The sequence below is a fragment of the Chelon labrosus genome (assembly GCF_963514085.1).
Source record: "Chelon labrosus genome assembly, chromosome: 14".
Lineage (NCBI taxonomy): Eukaryota > Metazoa > Chordata > Actinopteri > Mugiliformes > Mugilidae > Chelon > Chelon labrosus.
In genome coordinates, this window is record NC_140347.1 from 13,165,676 (window position 1) to 13,185,615 (window position 19,940).

The 19,940-nt window shown below is 39.6% G+C and overlaps 2 protein-coding genes across 2 annotated transcripts; both read left to right on the forward strand.

The window, feature by feature from the left end:
• Positions 1-292: 292 nt before the first annotated feature.
• On the forward strand, positions 293-9,031 carry LOC311499309 (hydroperoxide isomerase ALOXE3-like; the record flags this gene model as incomplete). Its single annotated transcript, XM_084560250.1, has 14 exons — positions 293-439; positions 2,244-2,448; positions 2,530-2,611; positions 2,700-2,822; positions 2,936-3,039; positions 3,391-3,563; positions 3,728-3,874; positions 4,141-4,344; positions 4,632-4,718; positions 4,828-4,994; positions 5,165-5,286; positions 5,379-5,479; positions 6,052-6,222; positions 8,267-9,031. The coding sequence occupies 14 exons, from the start codon at positions 293-295 to the stop codon at positions 8,444-8,446; spliced, it is 2,013 nt and encodes a 670-aa protein (XP_084416376.1). The 3' UTR covers positions 8,447-9,031.
• Positions 9,032-12,036: 3,005 nt separating this feature from the next.
• LOC311499054 (hydroperoxide isomerase ALOXE3-like) lies at positions 12,037-18,924 on the forward strand. Its single transcript, XM_084559885.1, has 14 exons — positions 12,037-12,877; positions 13,274-13,478; positions 13,566-13,647; positions 13,745-13,867; positions 13,976-14,079; positions 14,593-14,765; positions 14,927-15,073; positions 15,505-15,708; positions 16,131-16,217; positions 16,321-16,487; positions 16,603-16,724; positions 16,822-16,922; positions 17,870-18,040; positions 18,151-18,924. The coding sequence occupies exons 1-14, from the start codon at positions 12,731-12,733 to the stop codon at positions 18,328-18,330; spliced, it is 2,013 nt and encodes a 670-aa protein (XP_084416011.1). The 5' UTR covers positions 12,037-12,730; the 3' UTR covers positions 18,331-18,924.
• The last annotated feature ends 1,016 nt before the right edge of the window (positions 18,925-19,940 follow it).

The following is a 19,940-nucleotide window of genomic DNA, read 5'->3' on the forward strand; positions in this document are numbered from 1 at the left end:
GAGGGGACCACAAGTAAGAGAGGGAGAAAGCAAGAATCCAGACAAGGAAGACCAGTATTACAGCTGTAAGACAAAGAGGTAGGTACAAGCAGCCTCAATATAAAGTATTATGTAGTAACTTTATTCCTCTTGTTATGACAGCTTGTGATCAAACACTACATTATACATTGCAGGCACAATAATATGCAGTAAAGTTAGAAATCAACAAGGCTGTTTATGTCTGTTGATCATCATATTTGAGAGAGTATGTGAGTTTACTGTTTTTTTCTAGACTTGTTTCCGCTGAGTGGCCATGGCTGAATACAAGGTGCAGGTAAAAACTGGGGACCTGAAATATGCAGGGACAATGGACCACATATACGCCACCTTATTTGGAACGGAAGGGCAGAGTGAGCGGACTGAGCTGGACAACTTTGGCACCGACTTTGGAACTGGAATGGCAAGTTGAATTCAATTGATCATGTCGTTACTGTATTTTTAACTTAAGTCTAGGAAAATACACTGAAAATACACTTGTTGTAGCATAAGCTTGTCTCTATGTATTAAATTGTATTTAGCTTTAAACATTTAATTATGTTGAGCAGTTATCCCAAACTTCATATTACAAACTTTTGATCAAGGTGTGATATATCTGACTTCGAAAGACTTCAGTGTTTCCCCTACCATTATAATAGTGGGGTGCCCCGCCCTCCCTTGAAGGTCAGAATAATTACGACAAAGTGGGTGAGAACCACACCATTTGTCCCCATTGACCATTTCATTTTAATCACGCTTGTTTAGTATTTGTTTTGCCAAATTCCACCTTTGTTCTGTAATGTGCATACACTCACTATCCCGGGTTCTTTGGTGTTTTGCATTATATTTTGTTACAATGCAAACACCAGCATTTCCATATAAAATCAGGCTCAGACAAGTATCATTAAGATACAACTAGTTTATTTCAAATGTGCATTCTTTAAATTAATTTAATTGTTGAGTTACTCACTATAATCCATGGTATTCACCAACTGTATGCCAGTCAAGTCCTGGTGTGTCTGCAACCCACCCCCACAAACCTCTCCCCCTCAAAGCCATAAACCTAGGGGAAACACTTGATTTTGTCTAACTCATTTGAAATAAGCCTCAATTATAATAGTGGCCAATAGGAATGGTTGTCTATGTCTATGTGTGCTTTAACACAAATTCAGGGCTTTTGATCATTGTAGTAGTAGCAGTTCTTTAAAGATTGACCTATATGGCTTTGAAGACATACAGTAGGTACTTTTTAGATGCAGAAATGTGTATTAACTGCACACTGACATAGACCAGGGATGGGCAACTGGCGGCCCGGGGGCCGCACACAGCCCACGACCTCACTCGATGTGGCCCTTAGATTAATTTTTGAAAATTATAAAAATGTGTCTTCTGCGGCACTGAATCAGTTGTAATGACACAGTTGGCCACTAGATAGCGCCTTTAGTGCAGACGCCGCCTCGTACTTGCTTCCACTGGGTGTTCTCCACTAGTGAAAAAGAGGTGTTTCGCCATGGCTAAGAGCAGAGAAAAGGGAAAACTTGATCGAGAAAATCGTGTGTGTGTGTGTTTCAGGTGAAATGAGAAAAATATTATCTGTTCACGGAATTTAAAAGCAAATCTATGTGCTTAGTCTGCTCAGAGACGTTATCTGCCATGAAAGATTTCAATTTAAGTTGCTGCTACAACACGTTGCACAAAGCTAAATACGAGAAGTATACTGAAGCTGCAAGGGCTGCTGTCGTAGTAGACCTCAAATCAAAAGTACGCAAACAACAGCGACTTTTTACCAATGCCCACTGACTACTGATAGTGGTGAGGTAGAGTGGGTATACAGGGAGAATGTTAAACTCTTTCTTAGTGTAAAAATGCACAAATTAGTTATTGCAATTAATGTTTGTCTGCTGTTCTGCAGCTTTCTGCCATCCTTGAGATAGACGGTGATTTGTATGTTTTATTTTCACAAGCCCTTTGCGCTAAAAAAATAAAATAAATAAAAGTAAGTGGTTGTTTTTTGTTTGCTTCAATAAACACACATATATACAATGGCAGTTTTATCATATCTGGTTAAGTGTGCGGTCCTATGTGGCCCTCTGGTAGTGTCGATGAAAAATTGTGGCCCCCTCCATCATTTAAGTTGCCCATCCCTGACATAGACACTTAACTGTATTAAATGATCTCTGTGAGTGTATTTTCTTTCTTTATGTGTTTGTTTATTCTCCAACTCACAGACAGGGTCCTACACCATCAAAAGCAGTTTGTCTCTGGGGAAACTTCTCCTGATCAAGGTGGAAAAAGATCCTTACCTTATTCTCCCAGAAGATGAGTGGTACTGCTCCAAAATAGTGGTGACCACTCCAGAAGGAGATGTCATTCTGTTCCCCTGTTACAGATGGATCTCCAGGGGAGAACTGGTGGAGCTGAGAGGAGGGAGAGGTCACTTTTCACACTTTTCTCTTTTGTTTAATGAGCATTTTTAGTGTCTGTAATTTAAAATTGCTGTTATTCACCTGTCAGCTGTGAAAGTTTTTGAGGAGGACCATCCCCTGCTGATTGACCACCGGAAAAATGAGCTTACGTTTAAAAGGAGCATGTACCAGTAAGTGTTAAGTGTGCACCCACAGCTGCAGTCTATCTTACCTGTATCAAGGTTGATGGGATTTACATTTTTTGTTTGTTTGTTTTAGGTGGGAGATCGATAATGAAAAAATACCACACAAAATTCATTTCAATCACTTTTCTGAGCTTCCAGCTGAGCTTCGCTTCTCTATGTCCAAATCCGATGAAGTAACCTATTCAAGAAGACTGATGTGAGTCAGTATTTACAGTATAATAATAATGTGCATTACATATAAGTCTAGGTATTCTGATTCTGTGCATTAATGTCCGTGTGTGTATGTTCTTGTCCGCATTTTTGTTTCAGTGGCATTGAACTGTTGTTCAAGGGGCTGATTCTATCTACTGAACAATGGAAAAACTTTGAAGACATGAAAAAAATCTTCATGTACAAAAAGACGACAATGTCAGGTAAAGAAAAAAATGAATCTTAGTGAAATTCTGTTTTGAAACAAAAGCTGATGGCAAATAAGAATCTGTCAGTGAAGAAACCTGACTGGCCGGGACTACATGTTCCGCAGAAAGAAACACTGAAATAATCACCTTCAAGTGTGGACACTATTCTTAGGAATGGTCCATCTTTTAATTCTGTTTTTCAGTAAAATTAAGGCTTATCTTGGTTTTGGTAACGATAACAGTAAGCAAGATACAAAGGTACACCAGATGTGTCAAGAACAGGTAATTAGGAGTAGATTAGGAGTAGTTAAACAAAGGGAATCTAAATCTGACTTGATCTACTGTATGACAACTTATATCTTCCAGAGTACGTTGCAGAGCACTGGAAGGAAGATGACTTTTATGGATACCAGTATCTTAATGCAGTAAACCCCAATGTGATCGAGCGCTGCTCAGAACTTCCCAAAAACTTTCCAGTCACAGAGGAGATGGTGAAGCCATTCCTGAAAGAGGGAAGCTCCCTGAAGAAGGAAATGGAGGTGTGAAGGAGAAGTGGCTTTAGATTTGGGCAGTTTGTAGTTTTATATTTTATAGTATATTGCTATAGCAGTAAAGAGGCTCTGAATTTTGTTAGCTGTTCCATTTATTCTATAAATTTGATCAATTACCTCTTGATATCATAGTATCTTTCTGTCTCCTACAGAAAGGCAACATATTCCTCCGTGACCAGAGGATAATGGATGGAATACCCACTAGAAAGTTGGAGGATGGTGATTCTCTGCACAGCACCGTTGGTTTCTGCTTGTTTTACATGAACCCAGAGAACAAACTGATGCCAATTGCAATCCAGGTATTTCACTGATGCAGCAAATAACACTGACATTATGGGCTCTATTTTAATCTAAGAACACAACCATCAGTTTACCTGAGTGAGTCTCTTTGCTCTTCTTGTGCTCATTGTCTTGAAACATATCGCACATAAACCAACAATCTTGCCTCCACAGTGGCAGATATTTTTTTAAGTACATTGTTTCCTCATAAATACTGGACTTCAAACCTCTTACCACACATCAAAGTACACCATTTTAAAATACAAACATATATCTTTTATTCCAGCTACATCAACAGCCTTCAGAGCAGAACCCCATCTTCCTGCCCAGTGACCTGGAGACAGACTGGCTGCTAGCCAAGTTGTTTTTTAAAAGTTCAGATATGATGGAATATGAGGCGGTCCATCACCTCATGAACACTCACTTTCTGGCTGAACCCTTTGCCGTCGCTACTCTCCGCTGCTTCCCTGTGATTCATCCTCTCTACAAGGTATGACACAAGTTGATTTGATCTACCTGCTCACACTACTTTTTATCACAGGCCCCTTTTTTGATGCTAGTATTATACAAACGTTGTTTGTTTGTTATTTGAGATGCCACATTATGTTATGTTATGTTTAGCTCTTGTATCTTTAAGTTCCCCCTATAAAAGCACAGTCTTCCTGATTGGTCAGCTGACCCACTCTGTTGTTTTTCATGGTGAACCGCAAAGAGCGTGTGTTTGACAAACTAGCCCCTAGTCAGGGATTATGAGAATGTGACGTCTTGTCTGTACAGCTGCTGATCCCACACTTCCGTTACACTCTGCACATCAACATCGTGGGCCGCCCAGAACTTTTCGGACCTGAAGGAACTTTAACAATGGTATGGCTCTTAAACATGTTTCTAAAATTCACAAAGCATTACTAATTTTTAGATTATTTTAAGTGAGAAAATATGTCGAAGAATAACGTTTTGTACTATTATATAACAGAGTTCACTTGGGTATGATGGGCTGATGGAGCTCATGGGAAGGCACCTCTCTGAGATGACCTACAGCTCCCTCTGTCTGCCAGACAACATTACTGCGCGTGGACTGGAGTCAGTCCCCAACTTCTACTACAGAGATGATGGACTGAAGCTGTGGAACATCATCAACAGGTCATCATTAAATCACTGTTGAACTGAGTGAAAGAAATCTTTGACTGGATTGCATGAATTATTTCATCAATTAACACAGTGATAACAATCTGGTGCTACACAACATATTTTCTAGACGTTTTTGGGACATGATTTCAGATTGCTAATTTAAACAATTTTATCTTTGTCAGCTTTGTGAAGAACATAGTGGAGTACTATTATCCCTCAGACAATGATGTGTGTAAAGACTCCGAGCTTCAGGAATGGATCAGTGAGATATTTACACATGGCTTCTTAGGAAGCAAACACTCAGGTAAATTACAAATGTTATTTGTAAAAACACAGAGTAGTACTGTAGGCATGTGCTGCCAAAGATTGACTCTGTGATCTTCGTGCTGCCAACAGGGATACCAGCATGCTTTAATACTGTGGAGGAACTGATCAAGTTCATCACCATGGTGATATTCAGAGTGACAGCTCAACATGCTGCAGTCAATAATGGACAGGTGAGCCAATAGTAAATATGTAATGTTTGATCAAGTACAGTGACAGACCACATTGTAAATATGTTGCAATTCCATGAAAACATGGAAACCAGCTTTAACAAGAAAAAGTTTGAAGATTTAGAAACAGTATAAACACAACAAGTTCTGACATGTACAGTTAGGATATTGCAGAAAAGATTCTGCATTGAAGCTGAAAACTATGTGAACAATGGCACTGAACATGATAAGTCTTTCATAAACATGTCAGATTTCCTTGAGTGGAGTCTATACCAAGCTCAAATGCATGCTGCCATAGTTACAATGATAGCAGCCATAAGGGAGAGTTCTTAAAGAAATCTGCATGACTGCTTTGGAACCCTTTTTGTTTTTAGAATGAGTATGTCATGTTCTGCTTTAAGAATAAGAACATAACGATACCTGCTTTCATAGATCAAACGTCAAGAAGAATTAATTGTTCCTACATCAAGTGTTTGTAACCTTTAGCAGATGAAATACTACAGAGGTTACATTCCCAATGTACAAGTTGTTCTATTTAATGCTTATTGTGAGATCATACATCTATTTTCATCTAGTTTGACTATCAGTCCTGGATTCCCAACGGTGCACTGCTGCTGCGTAAACCTCCTCCAACCACTAAGGGGCAGTCAACCATGGAGACCATTTTTGAGACCCTCCCAAATGTTGGAGAGACAGCGAAGTTTGCAGCATTGGTTTGGTTGCTTTCAGAGACGTACACAGACGTGGTAAGTTTAGTGTCTAATGCAGGGGTGCCCATTACGTCAATCGCAAACGACTGGTAGATTGCGAAGGTCGTGTGGGTAGAGTGCCTGCCATTGGGAAAAAAATGTTTTAGATGTTAGTCTAATCATTTATCTGTTGCACATCCAAAACAAACAGCAAGACAAACGTTCGTCTTTTATTTTTATTTTTTTTTATTTTACATTTGCGACATGCCCTCAGTTCAGCGGCACACATCCACAGCCATGCACAACTTCAACATCAACAACAACTCAAGACTGCCGTCTTTCTTAAAGGGACAGCGCTATTTTTCTAAAGGTGCAGTGCACCAATTTTCTTGATATATATATATATACACTACTCACAATAAGTTAGGGATATTGTTATTTACATGAGTGCTTTTCCTATTTGGTCTGAATTTTAATGAAATAAGTAAAAGTTCCCTTTGATATTACTAATAATGAATGACAAGAAACACCATTTTCATTAGTTTAATATTTATTGCTCCCAAATTTTAGACAATAACAAGGATAGCCCCAAATAACAAAAATTGACAATGTCAGTAGCGGGTGTTTCCACCATTTGCCGCAATGACAGCTTGACAGCGACGTCTCATGCTCCTCACGATGTTGTTCTGAGGCAATGCGTTCCACTCTTCCACAAGTGCTAAACGCAGTTCTGCCAGGTCACGTGGGGGTGGGGTACGATCATCCAGTCTCTGCTTCAGCTGGTCCCAGACGTTCTCTATGGGGTTCAGGTCAGGGGACATTGCTGGCCATACCATATGAGGCACTCCGACTTCCTTAAGTCCAGCTGTGACAATTCTGGCACGATGTGGTGGAGCATTATCATCCATGAACAGAAAGTTGGGGGTGTGCTGGCGGAATTGGGGGATGATGATGGGTTCTATGATGTCTCTGAGGTAAGAATGTGCAGTGACTGAGCCATCTACAATAACCAAATCTGTTTTGCACTGACTGGTGATGCCTGCCCAGACTGTTGCACCTCCTCCACCAAAGCAAACCCTGGGGACCATGTTGACCTCGGCGTATCGCTCACCTCGCCTTCTCCAGCAATGCTGACGACCATCATTTCTGTGCAAGGTGACCCGACACTCATCAGTGAACAGGACGGTAGACCACTGCTGCATTGTCCAGGTCACATGATCTTGTGCCCACTGCAAACGTTCACGCGGTGTCTTGGTGTCAGTGGAATCACCTGCAACGGTTGTCTGGCATTCAAGCCAAAGCGGTGGAGTCGGTTGCGAATGGTTTGTCTGGAAACCCTAGTACCCCTCACATCTCGTAAACGGGCCTGCAGCTGTGTGGCAGTTGCATAACGATGACTGAGTGCATAGGTCCTTAGGTACTGGTCATCGTTGCGGTCTGTCACTCGTGGGGCTCCACTCCTGGGTCTGTCACAAACTCTGCCAGTAGTCTGCTGATGACACTTTGAGACACACCAAGTTCACGAGCAACATCTGACTGCCTGCCACCGACCTGAAGGCGCCCTATGGCCAGGTGGCGCTGCTCGTCCGTTAAGTGATGTCGTGTGTTCATGACTGTTTGAATGATGAACTTGGAATGACTTACTGACAATACCAGCTTTTTATACCCACAGAATGTTGAAATTGATGCCACATTGAAAAGGGTTGTCTTTTAGTAGTTTTTGGTATTGGCCCCAATATGTAAGGCACACTGTACACAGTGAGACCATTACGTGGAAAACACAAAATGAGGTGTGTCTATCACCCCAATACAATTGCCTCCCTATCCCAAAAATCTCTGAAGTGAAACAAACACCGTATGTATGACATCCACTGAGTCTCTCACAATATCCCTAACTTATTGTGAGTAGTGTATATATATATCAGTATATATATAGGTAGATCACTTTGACTTGGTCATTGTAAAAGTAGCTCACAAGCCAAAAACTTGTGGGCACCCCTGGTCTAGTGGGATGACCTCTATAATTTCACAATTCCTTTAAAAACTCCACCACGAATAACAACATACTGCGTTAATATCAGTTAATGTTTTGTCTTTGCAGGTTTACTTGGGTGCGTACCCTGAAGAACGATTCGATGAGCCTGCCCCAAAGCAAATGATTAAGGACTTCCAAGCAGAGCTGTCCAACCTGAGTGAAGCAATTACAGCAAGAAACTCCCAGCTTGAAGTGCCCTACACATACCTGAACCCTACTCAGATAGAGAACAGCATCGCTATTTAAGAAAGTCAGAGGGAGTCACCTGTTGAGTGTATCAACACTTGCTGTACATGCTTGGAGGGGGTTCATTTATTACATGCAATAGTTGTGATGTTAGAGACAGAGAGGTACTGCATGCTGGGATATTTTAGCTCTATCTATTTAGATATTACTATTATTATTTCAGATAGAGAACAGCATCGCTATTTAAAAAAGTCTCATGGACTCAGCTGTCGATTGTATCAATGCATTTTGCTTGGAGGAGGTTCATTTATTACATGCAATATTTGTGGTGTTAGAGACAGTTAGTTAGGTGCTGCATGCTGGGATATTTTAGCTCTGTCATGGTGAGTGAGTCTGTGGAATTGTAACTTGAGTGTGTTGGGGGGAAAAAACACAGGAATGAGAAGCTTAGTTGATGATCACGATTAGTTTAATTGAAAGCTTTCTAAAAGAGTGTATTTTACAGCTTGTGATTATGTTGTATTAGATGTCTGAGCATGAGTATTTAAGTATAATGAATTCTGAAAGAAGGGCTACTATATAAATGTATCTGATTTAAGTAATCGGGGGGTTAAATGAGTGTAATAAAGTAAAGGTTTTAGTTGGTCAGATCTCCAGCTGGCATATAGTTTTACCATTTTGGTCTTAATCTTAACTCTGACTTAACATGAAGCAGCCACAGTTTACACATTTTGAGGAATGCGGCTTAAGAAATAAAACGCTCCCTTTATTCTACTATGAATAGATTACGGGCCCGTTCTACACTGTTCATTAACAGAGCTCATATTTAGAACTATTGCACCTGCAGAAGCCTCATCATACATCATTGGTTTGAATCACTTTCTTTGAAGCCAAAAATACAACTGAGTTTGAGCTGTGGTGTAAACAGTGTTTTCGTGCGGGACATTAGATGAGCTCATGAATGGGTCTGATAATAACTTTGGGACCAGTTAATACATGTTGCCTTTTAGAGATAAATAATAAAAGAAATAAAAAAATTAAATAAAAATAAAAAATGAAATTCATGACTGTCACATCTTACTGTTAGACGCCCATCCAACCTTTTCAACTTTTCATACAAGACACAGTGATGGGTAGAGTAACTGTCACAGTAATGAAGCTATAGGATGGAGTGATAAACTGCATTTGTTCAAGATGTTCAAGAGTGAAGGCAGAGGTACACTACCACTCAAAAGTTTGGACATACCCTCTCTTTTAATGGTTTTTCTTTATTTTCATCATTATTTACATTGTAGATTCTCACTGAAGGCATCAAAACTATGATTGAACACATATGGAATTATGTACAAACAAAAAAAGTTTGAAATAACTCTAAATATGATTCATATTTTAGATTCTTCAAAATAGCCATCCTTTGATTACTGCTTTGCACACTCTTGGCATTATCTCGATGAGCTTCATGAGGTAGTCACCTGAAATGGTTTTCCCACAGTCTTGAAGGAGTTCCCAGAGATGCTGAGCACTTGCTGGTCCTTTTGCCTTCACTCTGCGGTCCATCTCATCCCAAACCATCTCGATGGTTTTTGCAACTGCACTTGGGGACACAGGTTACACAGGTAACCCGATTTACCTGGACAACTTGAAATAAAACACTTAATCACATGAATCGTAAAAAATATTCTTAGCAAAATATTACTCTAAGTTGAATGTTATATTACAGTGACAGGGAAAAAAAACTCCATCTCAGTGACAATCTTTGTTTCAAAACAGAAGTTGCCTGCATGTTAGCAGCTGCCAATGGAGAATGCTGGCAAATCACATCTACATGTTCTCTCATGAACACATCAATGACACTATTCTTAGGAAAAGACGAGTTGAAACCAGAATTTATATCTGATTTACATGTTTGATTTGGTTCCCAGGAAAGTGGCACTGACATAGAGGTCCATTTATTATTCTGTTTTTCTGAAGAATACAAATAAAGGAGGGCAGCACAGTGGAGAAGTGGTAAGCACTGATGCCTCACAGCGAGAAGGTCCCGGGTACAGTACCCCGCCTCTCGCCCGATGACAGCTGGGATAGGCTCCAGCAGACCCTGCGACCCTTAACAGGAATAAGCGGTTACAGAAGATGAATGAATGAATGAAACAAATAAAGGAAACATATGCTGGGTTCAGGTGAACTGCAGGCGGAGTTTGTATGTTAGAAAAATAAATAGTGTAAAAGACCAGAGCTATAAAATGTTGGTTCGCAGGTCATGATCACTGATGTGCACACATGAGAAATAAAAAAAAATAATATATGGAGAAAGGCATAGTAATTAAAAGTTTTGAGCAAAACAGAGGATTTCTATGAATCGAAAGAGTACTGAAAACTAATATTTACTCAAGTAAATAGTAGTGTTATTGTAAACTAAAAATCAATAAAAATGTTGGACACCTCAGTCTACTCTGGTGTAACTTCAAACTGCTCATTCTGAACACTAAGCAGCCAATAATGGAAATCAGAATTTACATGTCAAATGTCTCCATTAAGCAGTTCATTAGGTTTGTCCATCTTTCTGCGCTCCAACTTTTCAAACACGTGATGCAGTGAGTGCTCTGCAGCCACAAAAGGGATAGTCAAAGCAGCAGAAAGCTGTGGATACCTCAGTGAATGCAGAAGGTCCTATGTGAACGTAGAGGAGAACATTTAGGCATTTTGAATTCAGGCAGACCTGGTATGCATCTGCTGGCCAGGCAACATTGTGGGTATGTTTGACTTGAGTAATTGTCTCATCAGATGAAGCATTAAAAATCAACCAGGCAGTTACAACCTTAATATTTACCACAAGCTGTGGTAATGCTAATCTTAATCATGACCCTCACAATGATACCACCCTTTATTTTATTGCACTGTGTATTGTTGGTACTCAGACATGAGGCTCTCCCTCCACCACCACATTTGTTCTCTTATTAACATTGACTTGGCTATTCTGAAGAATCTAAAATATGAATCATATTTAGACTTATTTCACACTTTTTTTGTTTTCTACATAATTCCATATTGTTCATTCATAGTTTTGATGCATTCAGTGAGAATCTGCAATGTAAATTATAATGAAAATAAAGAAAAATCATGAAATGAGAGGGTGTGTCCAAACTTTTGAGTGGTAGTGTATATCTATAGATTGCGTCACCATAAGCCAGGACAGACAAGAAGATGACCATGATTATCTGGAGTTTATTACTCCACTCCTCCACGGTGTACACTGTGTCTGCACTGAGCTAGCTAAGAGATGGCTATAAGAGATGGCTACACCTCCATCCACCATGACAAACATATTTCTAAGGTTTTGTCTATTAACCACCTTGTGTATTGACAAGAACATGTTGAGTCTTGTATAATCTCCTCATAAATGTCTAAATGTCACAGGAATGACGGAATGCAGGAGAAGATAAGAGAGGTATTCATGCACAGACAATAACATGTACAAACAACAGTCATGTACAGTGAAAGCCAAATATTAACTGATGGTGCTGGTATCACAGACACAGCCAAATCAGACATTAGATCGGCAGACGAAAAATCCGAGAAGAGTCCAGTGCCAAACTCATTTTAGTTCAGGGGCCACAGCTCAATGTGATCTAAAGCAGGCCAGACCAGAAGTATTATAGTACAATAACCTATAAATAACGACAACTCCATATGTTTCCCTTTGTTTTAGCGCAAAGAATGAAAATGTTTACTGTCCATACCATTTATAACACAAGACTATGGTGCATTCAGGAAGCATGTTGAAAAAAGGACATTCCATATACTTAATGAACCTTCCCAAATACTAGATGTCTTCTGTTAACTTTCCGCATTTTGCACTTTGCACTTTGCAAATTCATGCCGCGGGCCAGATTAGAACCTCTGGCGGGCTGGTTTTGGCCCGTGAGCCGTTATGTTTGACACCCCTGCTCTATTTGTTCGTTGCATGGTATTTATACATAGTTGAAAATAAGTTTGTTGCAAGTTTGTATGTTAATTTTTCTAAATCGTCATCTCAAAGCCACACCTATGAAGCTAGGGGGAAGAAAAATGACGAGAAGGATCAGTACTGCAGCTGTAAGGCAGAAAGGTAGGTACTAGCAGTCACACTGTAAAGGTTTAAGTGGTAACTTTACTCCTCTTATTGTTGTTATAAAACTTAATTATCACTACTATTTTTTTGTTTTTCAGGATAAAACACAGTAACTTCAGAAATTAACCAGCTTGTTGCTATCTGTAGATAATTATTTTTACTTGAAACAAATGAAAGTGCTTGATTAGAGTTTTGAAATCACATTTGTTTTTTTTTTCTTTTTCTGCTGAGGGACCATGGCTGAATACAAGATACAGGTGACCACAGGGGACCTGAAATATGCAGGGACAGTGGACCACATATACATCACCTTATTTGGAACAGAAGGGCAGAGTGAACGGACTGAGATGGACAACATTGGCAGAGACTTTGTAACTGGAACAGTAAGTTGAATTCAATCATATGGTGCCTCTCAACACCGATGTGTTGGGGTACTGTTTGTCTCCAAGCCAAAGTCTTGATGAACTGATTTGACTTACAAACTGCTAGTGCGTGAAATCACAAATAAGAGGTCTATTCTCATGACACTAAAGTTATGTGATCCATTTCAATTCAGTGGTCTAAAAGACCCTTTGCGTTCTCCAGCCAGAAGGAATGGTTATCAACAGCTATGTGTAATTTAATGCATAACCGGGTTTTCACATTTTTATCTCAAGAGGAGTTTTATTTATGTTAGAGCCGATATTATGTTCAACTAAATATAATTTAGAGCTGTCGTACATTTTTACTGTAAGTGTGTTTTTCTTTCTTCATATGTTTGTTTATTCTCCAACTCACAGACAGGGACCTACACCATCAAAAGCAGTTTGTCTCTGGGGAAACTTCTCCTGATCAAGGTGGAAAAAGATCCCTTCCGTGTTCTCCAAGAAGATGAGTGGTACTGCTCCAAAATAGTGGCGACCACTCCAGAAGGAGATGTCATTCTGTTCCCCTGTTTCAGATGGATCTCCAGTGGAGAACTGGTGGAGCTGAGAGGAGGGAGAGGTCAGCCTCACATTTACCAAATGATTACGGATTTTGTAGTTTTTAGTGTCTGTGATTTAAATTTGACTGTCGTTATTCACCTCTCAGCTGTGAAGGTTTTTGAGGAGGACCATCCCCTCCTGATTGACCACCGGAAAAATGAGCTTACGTTTAAAAAGAGCTCGTACCAGTAAGTTTTTATGTCTGCAGTGTGCATCTACAGCTGCTATTTGTCTCAGAACCTTATGTGGACAAAGCTTCATGTGACTGACCTTTTTCTATTTTAGATGGGAGATCACTGATGAAAAAATACCACACAGAGTTCATTTCAAACAAATCTCTGAGCTGCCAGCTGAACTTCGCTTCTCCATGTCCAAATCTGAGGAAGTAGAATATTCAAAAAGAAACATGTGAGTCAGAAATTCATGTATAATCTGTGCCTTACAAGCAAGTCAAAGGGGTATTCTGAAACATTAATGTCAGTACATGTATGTTCTTTTCTGCATTTTTTGTTTCAGTGGCACTGAACTGTTTTTCAAGGGGCTGGCTGGATCTGTGAAACAATGGGAAAATTTTGAAGACATGAAAAAGATCTTCTCGTCCAAAAAGACTACAATGTCAGGTAGAAAACATCCCCTCAGTGAAATCATTATTGGGATAGTCAAAGCAGTGAACGCACAAGGTCCTATGTGAACGTAGAGGAGAACATTTAGGCATTTTGAATTCAGGCAGACCTGGCATGCATCTGCTGGCCAGGCAACATTGTGGGTATGTTTGACTTGAGTAATTGTCTCATCAGATGAAGCATTAAAAATCAACCAGGCAGTTACAACCTTAATATTTACCACAAGCTGTGATAATGCTAATCTTAATCATGACCCTCACAATGATATTTATTTATTCTTGCTTTTACTTAAAATGTAGCACTTGAGATAAACAATGCTCAAGTCAAAGTACATTACTTATCTTTAAAAATGTTCAAGAAAGAGTAAATGAGATTTGATTTATGCACATTATGGGCAAAGAATTTCAAAGGGAACTGAGATTTCTTTTTGAATCTACAGTTAAAGGAGCAATTAAACAAAGGGAAACTAAATCTGACTTGATATACTGTATGACAACTTATATCTTCCAGAGTACGTTGCAGAACACTGGAAGGAAGATGAGTTTTTTGGATACCAGTATCTTAATGCAACAAACCCCAATGTGATCGAGCGCTGCTCAGAACTTCCCAAAAACTTTCCAGTCACAGAGGAGATGGTGAAGCCATTCCTGAAAAAGGGAAGCTCCCTGAAGAAGGAAATGGAGGTGAGAAGGAGAAGTGGCTTTAGATTTGGGCAATATGTAGTTTTATATTTTATAGTATATTTCTATAGCAGTAAAGAGGCTCTGAATTTTGTAAGCAAATTTGTTCTATTTATTCTTATTTATTAACTCTTGATATCATAGTATATTTCTGTCCTCTACAGAAAGGCAACATATTCCTCCGTGACCAGAGGATAATGGATGGAATACCCACTAGGAAGTTGGAGGATGGTGATTCTCTGCACATGACTGTTGGTTTCTGCTTGTTTTACATGAACCCAGAGAACAAACTGATGCCAATTGCAATCCAGGTATTTCACTGACAGAGCAAATGGGACTAATATGATTGGCTCTATGTTCATATGAGTTAGTAGTCTCTGCTGAAGGCATTTCCTTTGACCTGATGAGTCTGAATGCAGCTGGTCTCTAGCTTACAAGTCACAAGTAAATGAAACACAGACTGACTGCAATTTTTAATTTTACAATTGCCCGTATTTATTTAATTCAGCAGAATGCATTAGTCTCATTGTATGCAGATGACTTATTACTTTACATTTTCTGCCCTTATACATACGCCTGGGAATGAATATCAGGATATTGCATACATATTAGTAATAGTACAAATATTATTATTCCTTGTTAATGCACTTGCTGACCATCAATCATTTGAAACTAATTTTACTATATGTAGGTTTTGTTTCAAAATACGCAATTTATCATTTTTATTAACATTTTATTCCAGCTGCATCAACAGGCTTCTGAGAGGAACCCCATCTTTCTGCCCAGTGACCCAGAGACAGACTGGCTGCTAGCCAAGATCTTTGTTAAAAGCTCAGATGTGATTGAATATGAGGCAATTCATCACCTCATGAACACTCACTATCTGGCTGAAGTGTTTGCTGTTGCTACTCTCCGCAGCTTCCCTGTGATTCACCCCCTCTACAAGGTAAATTTACAACATACACCTGACATAACAGAGCTGGAGATGTGTTAAGTTATAGACTACTAGAAAAGAAAGCCTGTTTAGACATGTGAAGGAAAGGAAAGAAGGGTTTACTTTGAAGGTACCTCAGGCCTTTAGTGGTATGCATGTGTCTCAGAGAAGGTGAGTTGCCTCAAAGCTCCAAAGTGACTTACTTTGCAACTAAATACTAAGGTGAATAACTTGTAAGATGTGAGGGTACATGCACTGCTGAAAGGGAGAAGGATCAAAGTTGATGTGACATACAGTAGATGCTGTGCACTTGTTTTGTTTTACTCTCCTCAGTCAAGATCAGGAAATACTTCTGTTTAAGACTTTCTAGGAATTTCTTCCTCAGCCACATGGAATGTTGGAATGTTGCAATGTTTACCCTCTTTTCTGTACAGCTGCTGATCCCACACTTCCGTTACACTCTGCATATAAACACTGTCGGCCTTGTAGCGCTTTTGGGACCTGACGGGGGTTTAACTATGGTAAGGGTCTCTAATATGAATACATAGCACATTTCCGAACAGTCACGCACATAAGTCAGCTTTGTGGAAAGCAAGTATAACCTTTTGAATTATTAACTAACAGAGTTCACCTGGATATGACGGAGTAATAGAGCTCATGAGAAGGTACCTCTCTGAGATGACCTACAGCTCCCTCTGTCTGCCAGACAACATCCCTGCACGAGGACTGGAGTCAGTCCCCAACTTCTACTACAGAGATGATGGACTGAAGCTGTGGAACATCATCAACAGGTCATGATAAATTTAACTGTGTAAAAATAGTGAAACAGTCCAATATTATCCTTTTAAGCTGCAACATTCCAGCACAGCACTAAAATAAATTATGAAATTGTTATATTTCCATCAGCTTTGTGAAGAGCATAGTGGAGTACTATTATCCCTCAGACAACGATGTGCGTAAAGACTCTGAGCTGCAGGAATGGATCAGTGAGATATTCACACATGGCTTCTTAGGGAACAAACACTCAGGTACATTATAAATACATATATATGAAATATATATTTAAAGATGCATTTAGTAGGGCACATTTTTCACACTGATTGAGAGTGACTGTGCTGCCAACAGGGATACCAGGATGCTTTAATACTGTGAAGGAACTGATCAAGTTCATCACCATGGTGATCTTCACAGTGACAGCTCAACATGCTGCCGTCAACAATGGACAGGTGAGTGGATTATTATTATTGTTATTATTGTTGTCATAGTACCTTTACACAACATGAAGTGAGGATCTACAGTCTCCGGGTTGCAAAACTGAGCCAGTGCCGAAGTGCTAAAGAATTCAATTCCTGGAATGGTCACTTGGGGTCCATGTTTACAAAAGGATAGGGTTTTATGTTCTGCAATTTGGCCACACAGCTGAGGATTGCAGGGAGTCACTGCAATTTTTCCAAGATGCTGTTTGGGATTTGTTGAAACCTCAAGATTCATTTTTTGGGAAAACTAGTAAAAAGTGCATTACAATAAGAATACATTTTTCTGAGTTTTGCTGAGCTATGAATGCGATTAGATCACTGACTGTGACTTGAACAGTATCTGTGCTATAATAATCACTGGAATCTGAATTAATTATTTACCCATAAAAAGTGGAAATAAGTTTTTCTAAAGTCATATGCTTGAAAAACTAAGGTCTGATGTGGGCCTATAATTGCGTCATTAGGCTTTTTGACTATTTTTGACTACCATTAGGATTTGCAAGCCTCTTGAAAGGCTCTAGTTTCAAAGAATTCATTTATAATTTCAAGAACAGACTTTGAGATAGTATTGAAAACATTATCAGATGACAGGTAGCTCAGAGATACCATCTCACAAATTGTTGTGGCTGAGACGCTAGTAAGGCCGGCGTCGCCAATAGTTTTAGACACACAAACTGTGATGCCTGTGAAGTAATTAATAAAGGAAGTTCCAATCTCCTGACATTTAGGGACAGAGACTTGGAAGCTTGTTGTTCCTACATCAAATGTATGGAACCTTGAGCAGATGAAATAAAACAGAAGTTGCATTTCTAATGTACAAGCTGTTTTATACAATGCTTAATGTATGATCAAATGTCTTGACCTGGTTCCATAAATTAAAAGTCAAAGATAATTACAGAAGCTTATTTTTTATCTAGTTTGACTACCACTCCTGGATTCCCAATGGTGCACTGCTGCTGCGGAAACCTCCTCCAACCACTAAGGGGCAGTCAACCATGGAGACCATTTTGGAGACCCTCCCAAATGTTGGAGAGTCAGCCAAGTCAGCAGCATTGGTTCTGTTGCTTTCAGAGACGTACAAAGATGTGGTAAGTTTAGTGTTTAGTGAATGACCTCTATAATTTCATAATTCCTTGAAAAACTTCACCACAAATAACAACATACTCTGTCAGCCTCAATTAATGTTTTGTCTTTGCAGGTTTACTTGGGTGCGTACCGTGAAGAACGATTCGATGAGCCTGCCCCAAAGCAGATGATTAAGGACTTCCAAGCAGAGCTGTCCAACCTGAGTGAAGCAATTACAGCAAGAAACTCCCAGCTTGAAGTGCCCTACACATACCTGAACCCTGCTCAGATAGAGAACAGCATTGCTATTTAAAAAAGTCAGAGGGAGTCAGCTGTTGAGCGTATCAATGTATTTCTCAACACCTGTCGTACATGTTTGGAGGGGGTTTCATTTATTACATGCAATAGTTGTGGTGTTAGAGACAGTTAATGAGGTGCTGCATGCTGGGATATTTTAGCTCTGTCTATTTAGCTGTGTGGTATTGTTACTTTATGTATCGTATGTGTGGTGGGAAGAAAAGCACAAGAACAAAAGGCTTATTTTATCAAAACCATTTTAGTGGAATGTTTTCTGAATGAGTGTATTTTACTGATAATAATTATGTTGTTTTAGATGCCTGAGCACGATATTAACATTAAAGTATAATCAATTCTGAAAGTGGGGTTAAATGAGAGTAATTACCTCTGTGTTGATTGCCAGTAAAGATTTGGTTCAATCCCAAACTGTCATACAGTCCTAGCATTTTGTCTTAGCCCTAACTCTGACTTAACATGAAGCAGCCACAGTTTGACATGATGATCACTTTATTCTACTATAAACTGATTGCAGGCCCATTCTATAGTGTTGATTCGCAAAGCTCATATTTATGACCCCCGCATCTGCAGAAGTCTCACCATGCCTTGGTTTGAATTACTTTCTTTGAAGCCAAAAATTGCCTGATAAGTACAAATGAGTTTGAGCTGTGATGTAACCAGTGTTTTCGCGCAGGACATTAGATGATCTCATGAAAGGGTCTGATAATAACTATGGGACCAGTTTAATGCATATTGCCTTTTAGAGGTAAATAATAATAATAAAAAGAAATCCATGACTGTCACGTCTGTTAGATGCCCACCCAACCTTTTCAACTTTTCATACAAGACACAGTGATGGGTAGAGTAACTGTCACCAGTAATGAAGCTATAAGATGGAGTGATAACTGTATTTGTTCAAGATGTTCAAGAGCAAAGGCGGAGGCACGTGTCACCATAAGCCAGGACAGACAAGAAAAGGACCATGATTATCTGGAGTTTATTACGCCACTCCTCTACAGTGTACACTGTGTCTGCACTGAGCTACCATAAGAGATGGCTACACATTCATCCGCCATGACTATAATGTTTTTAAGGTTTTGTCTGTTAACCACCTTGTGTATTGATGAGAAAATGTTGAGTTCAAGTTCAAAAGTTTATTGGTCACATGTTTTGTAAAAAAGAGCATTCTTTACATACAGTGAAATTAAAAAGGGGTAAAGCAATCTGTCTGTCACTGTGCATGATAAAAGGTTAAGTGTAAAAATGACTTAAAAAGTGCAGGTGTTTTCTTTTTAAAAGTGCAAAAGTCCATAAAGTGCAAAAGTGCCAATTAGAGTCCATCATGGTTGAGAAGTCTGACTGCCTGTGGGAAAAAGCTCTTCCTCAGTCTCTCAGTCCTGGCCTTTATGCAGCGTAGGCGCCTACCTGACTGCAGCAGGGTAAAGAGGCCAACATTAGGGTGAGAGGCATCCAGCCTGATTTTCTTGGCTCTCATCCTCTTGCTGTACGTTTCCTCCAGCGTGGTGAGGGATGCCTTGACGGTACGCTCTGCCGAGCGTACCACCCTCTGCAATGCAGCTCGTTCCCGTACAGTACAGCTTCCATACCAGGCTGAGATACAACCTGTAA

Coding starts and splice junctions, on each gene's coding strand:
- LOC311499054 (XM_084559885.1), top strand. CDS start 12,731: ATGGCTGAATACAAGATACAGGTGACCACAGGGGACCTGAAATATGCA. Junction 15,074..15,504: donor TGATGCCAATTGCAATCCAG/GTATTTCACTGA, acceptor ATTTTATTCCAG/CTGCATCAACAGGCTTCTGA. Junction 18,041..18,150: donor CAGAGACGTACAAAGATGTG/GTAAGTTTAGTG, acceptor TTGTCTTTGCAG/GTTTACTTGGGTGCGTACCG.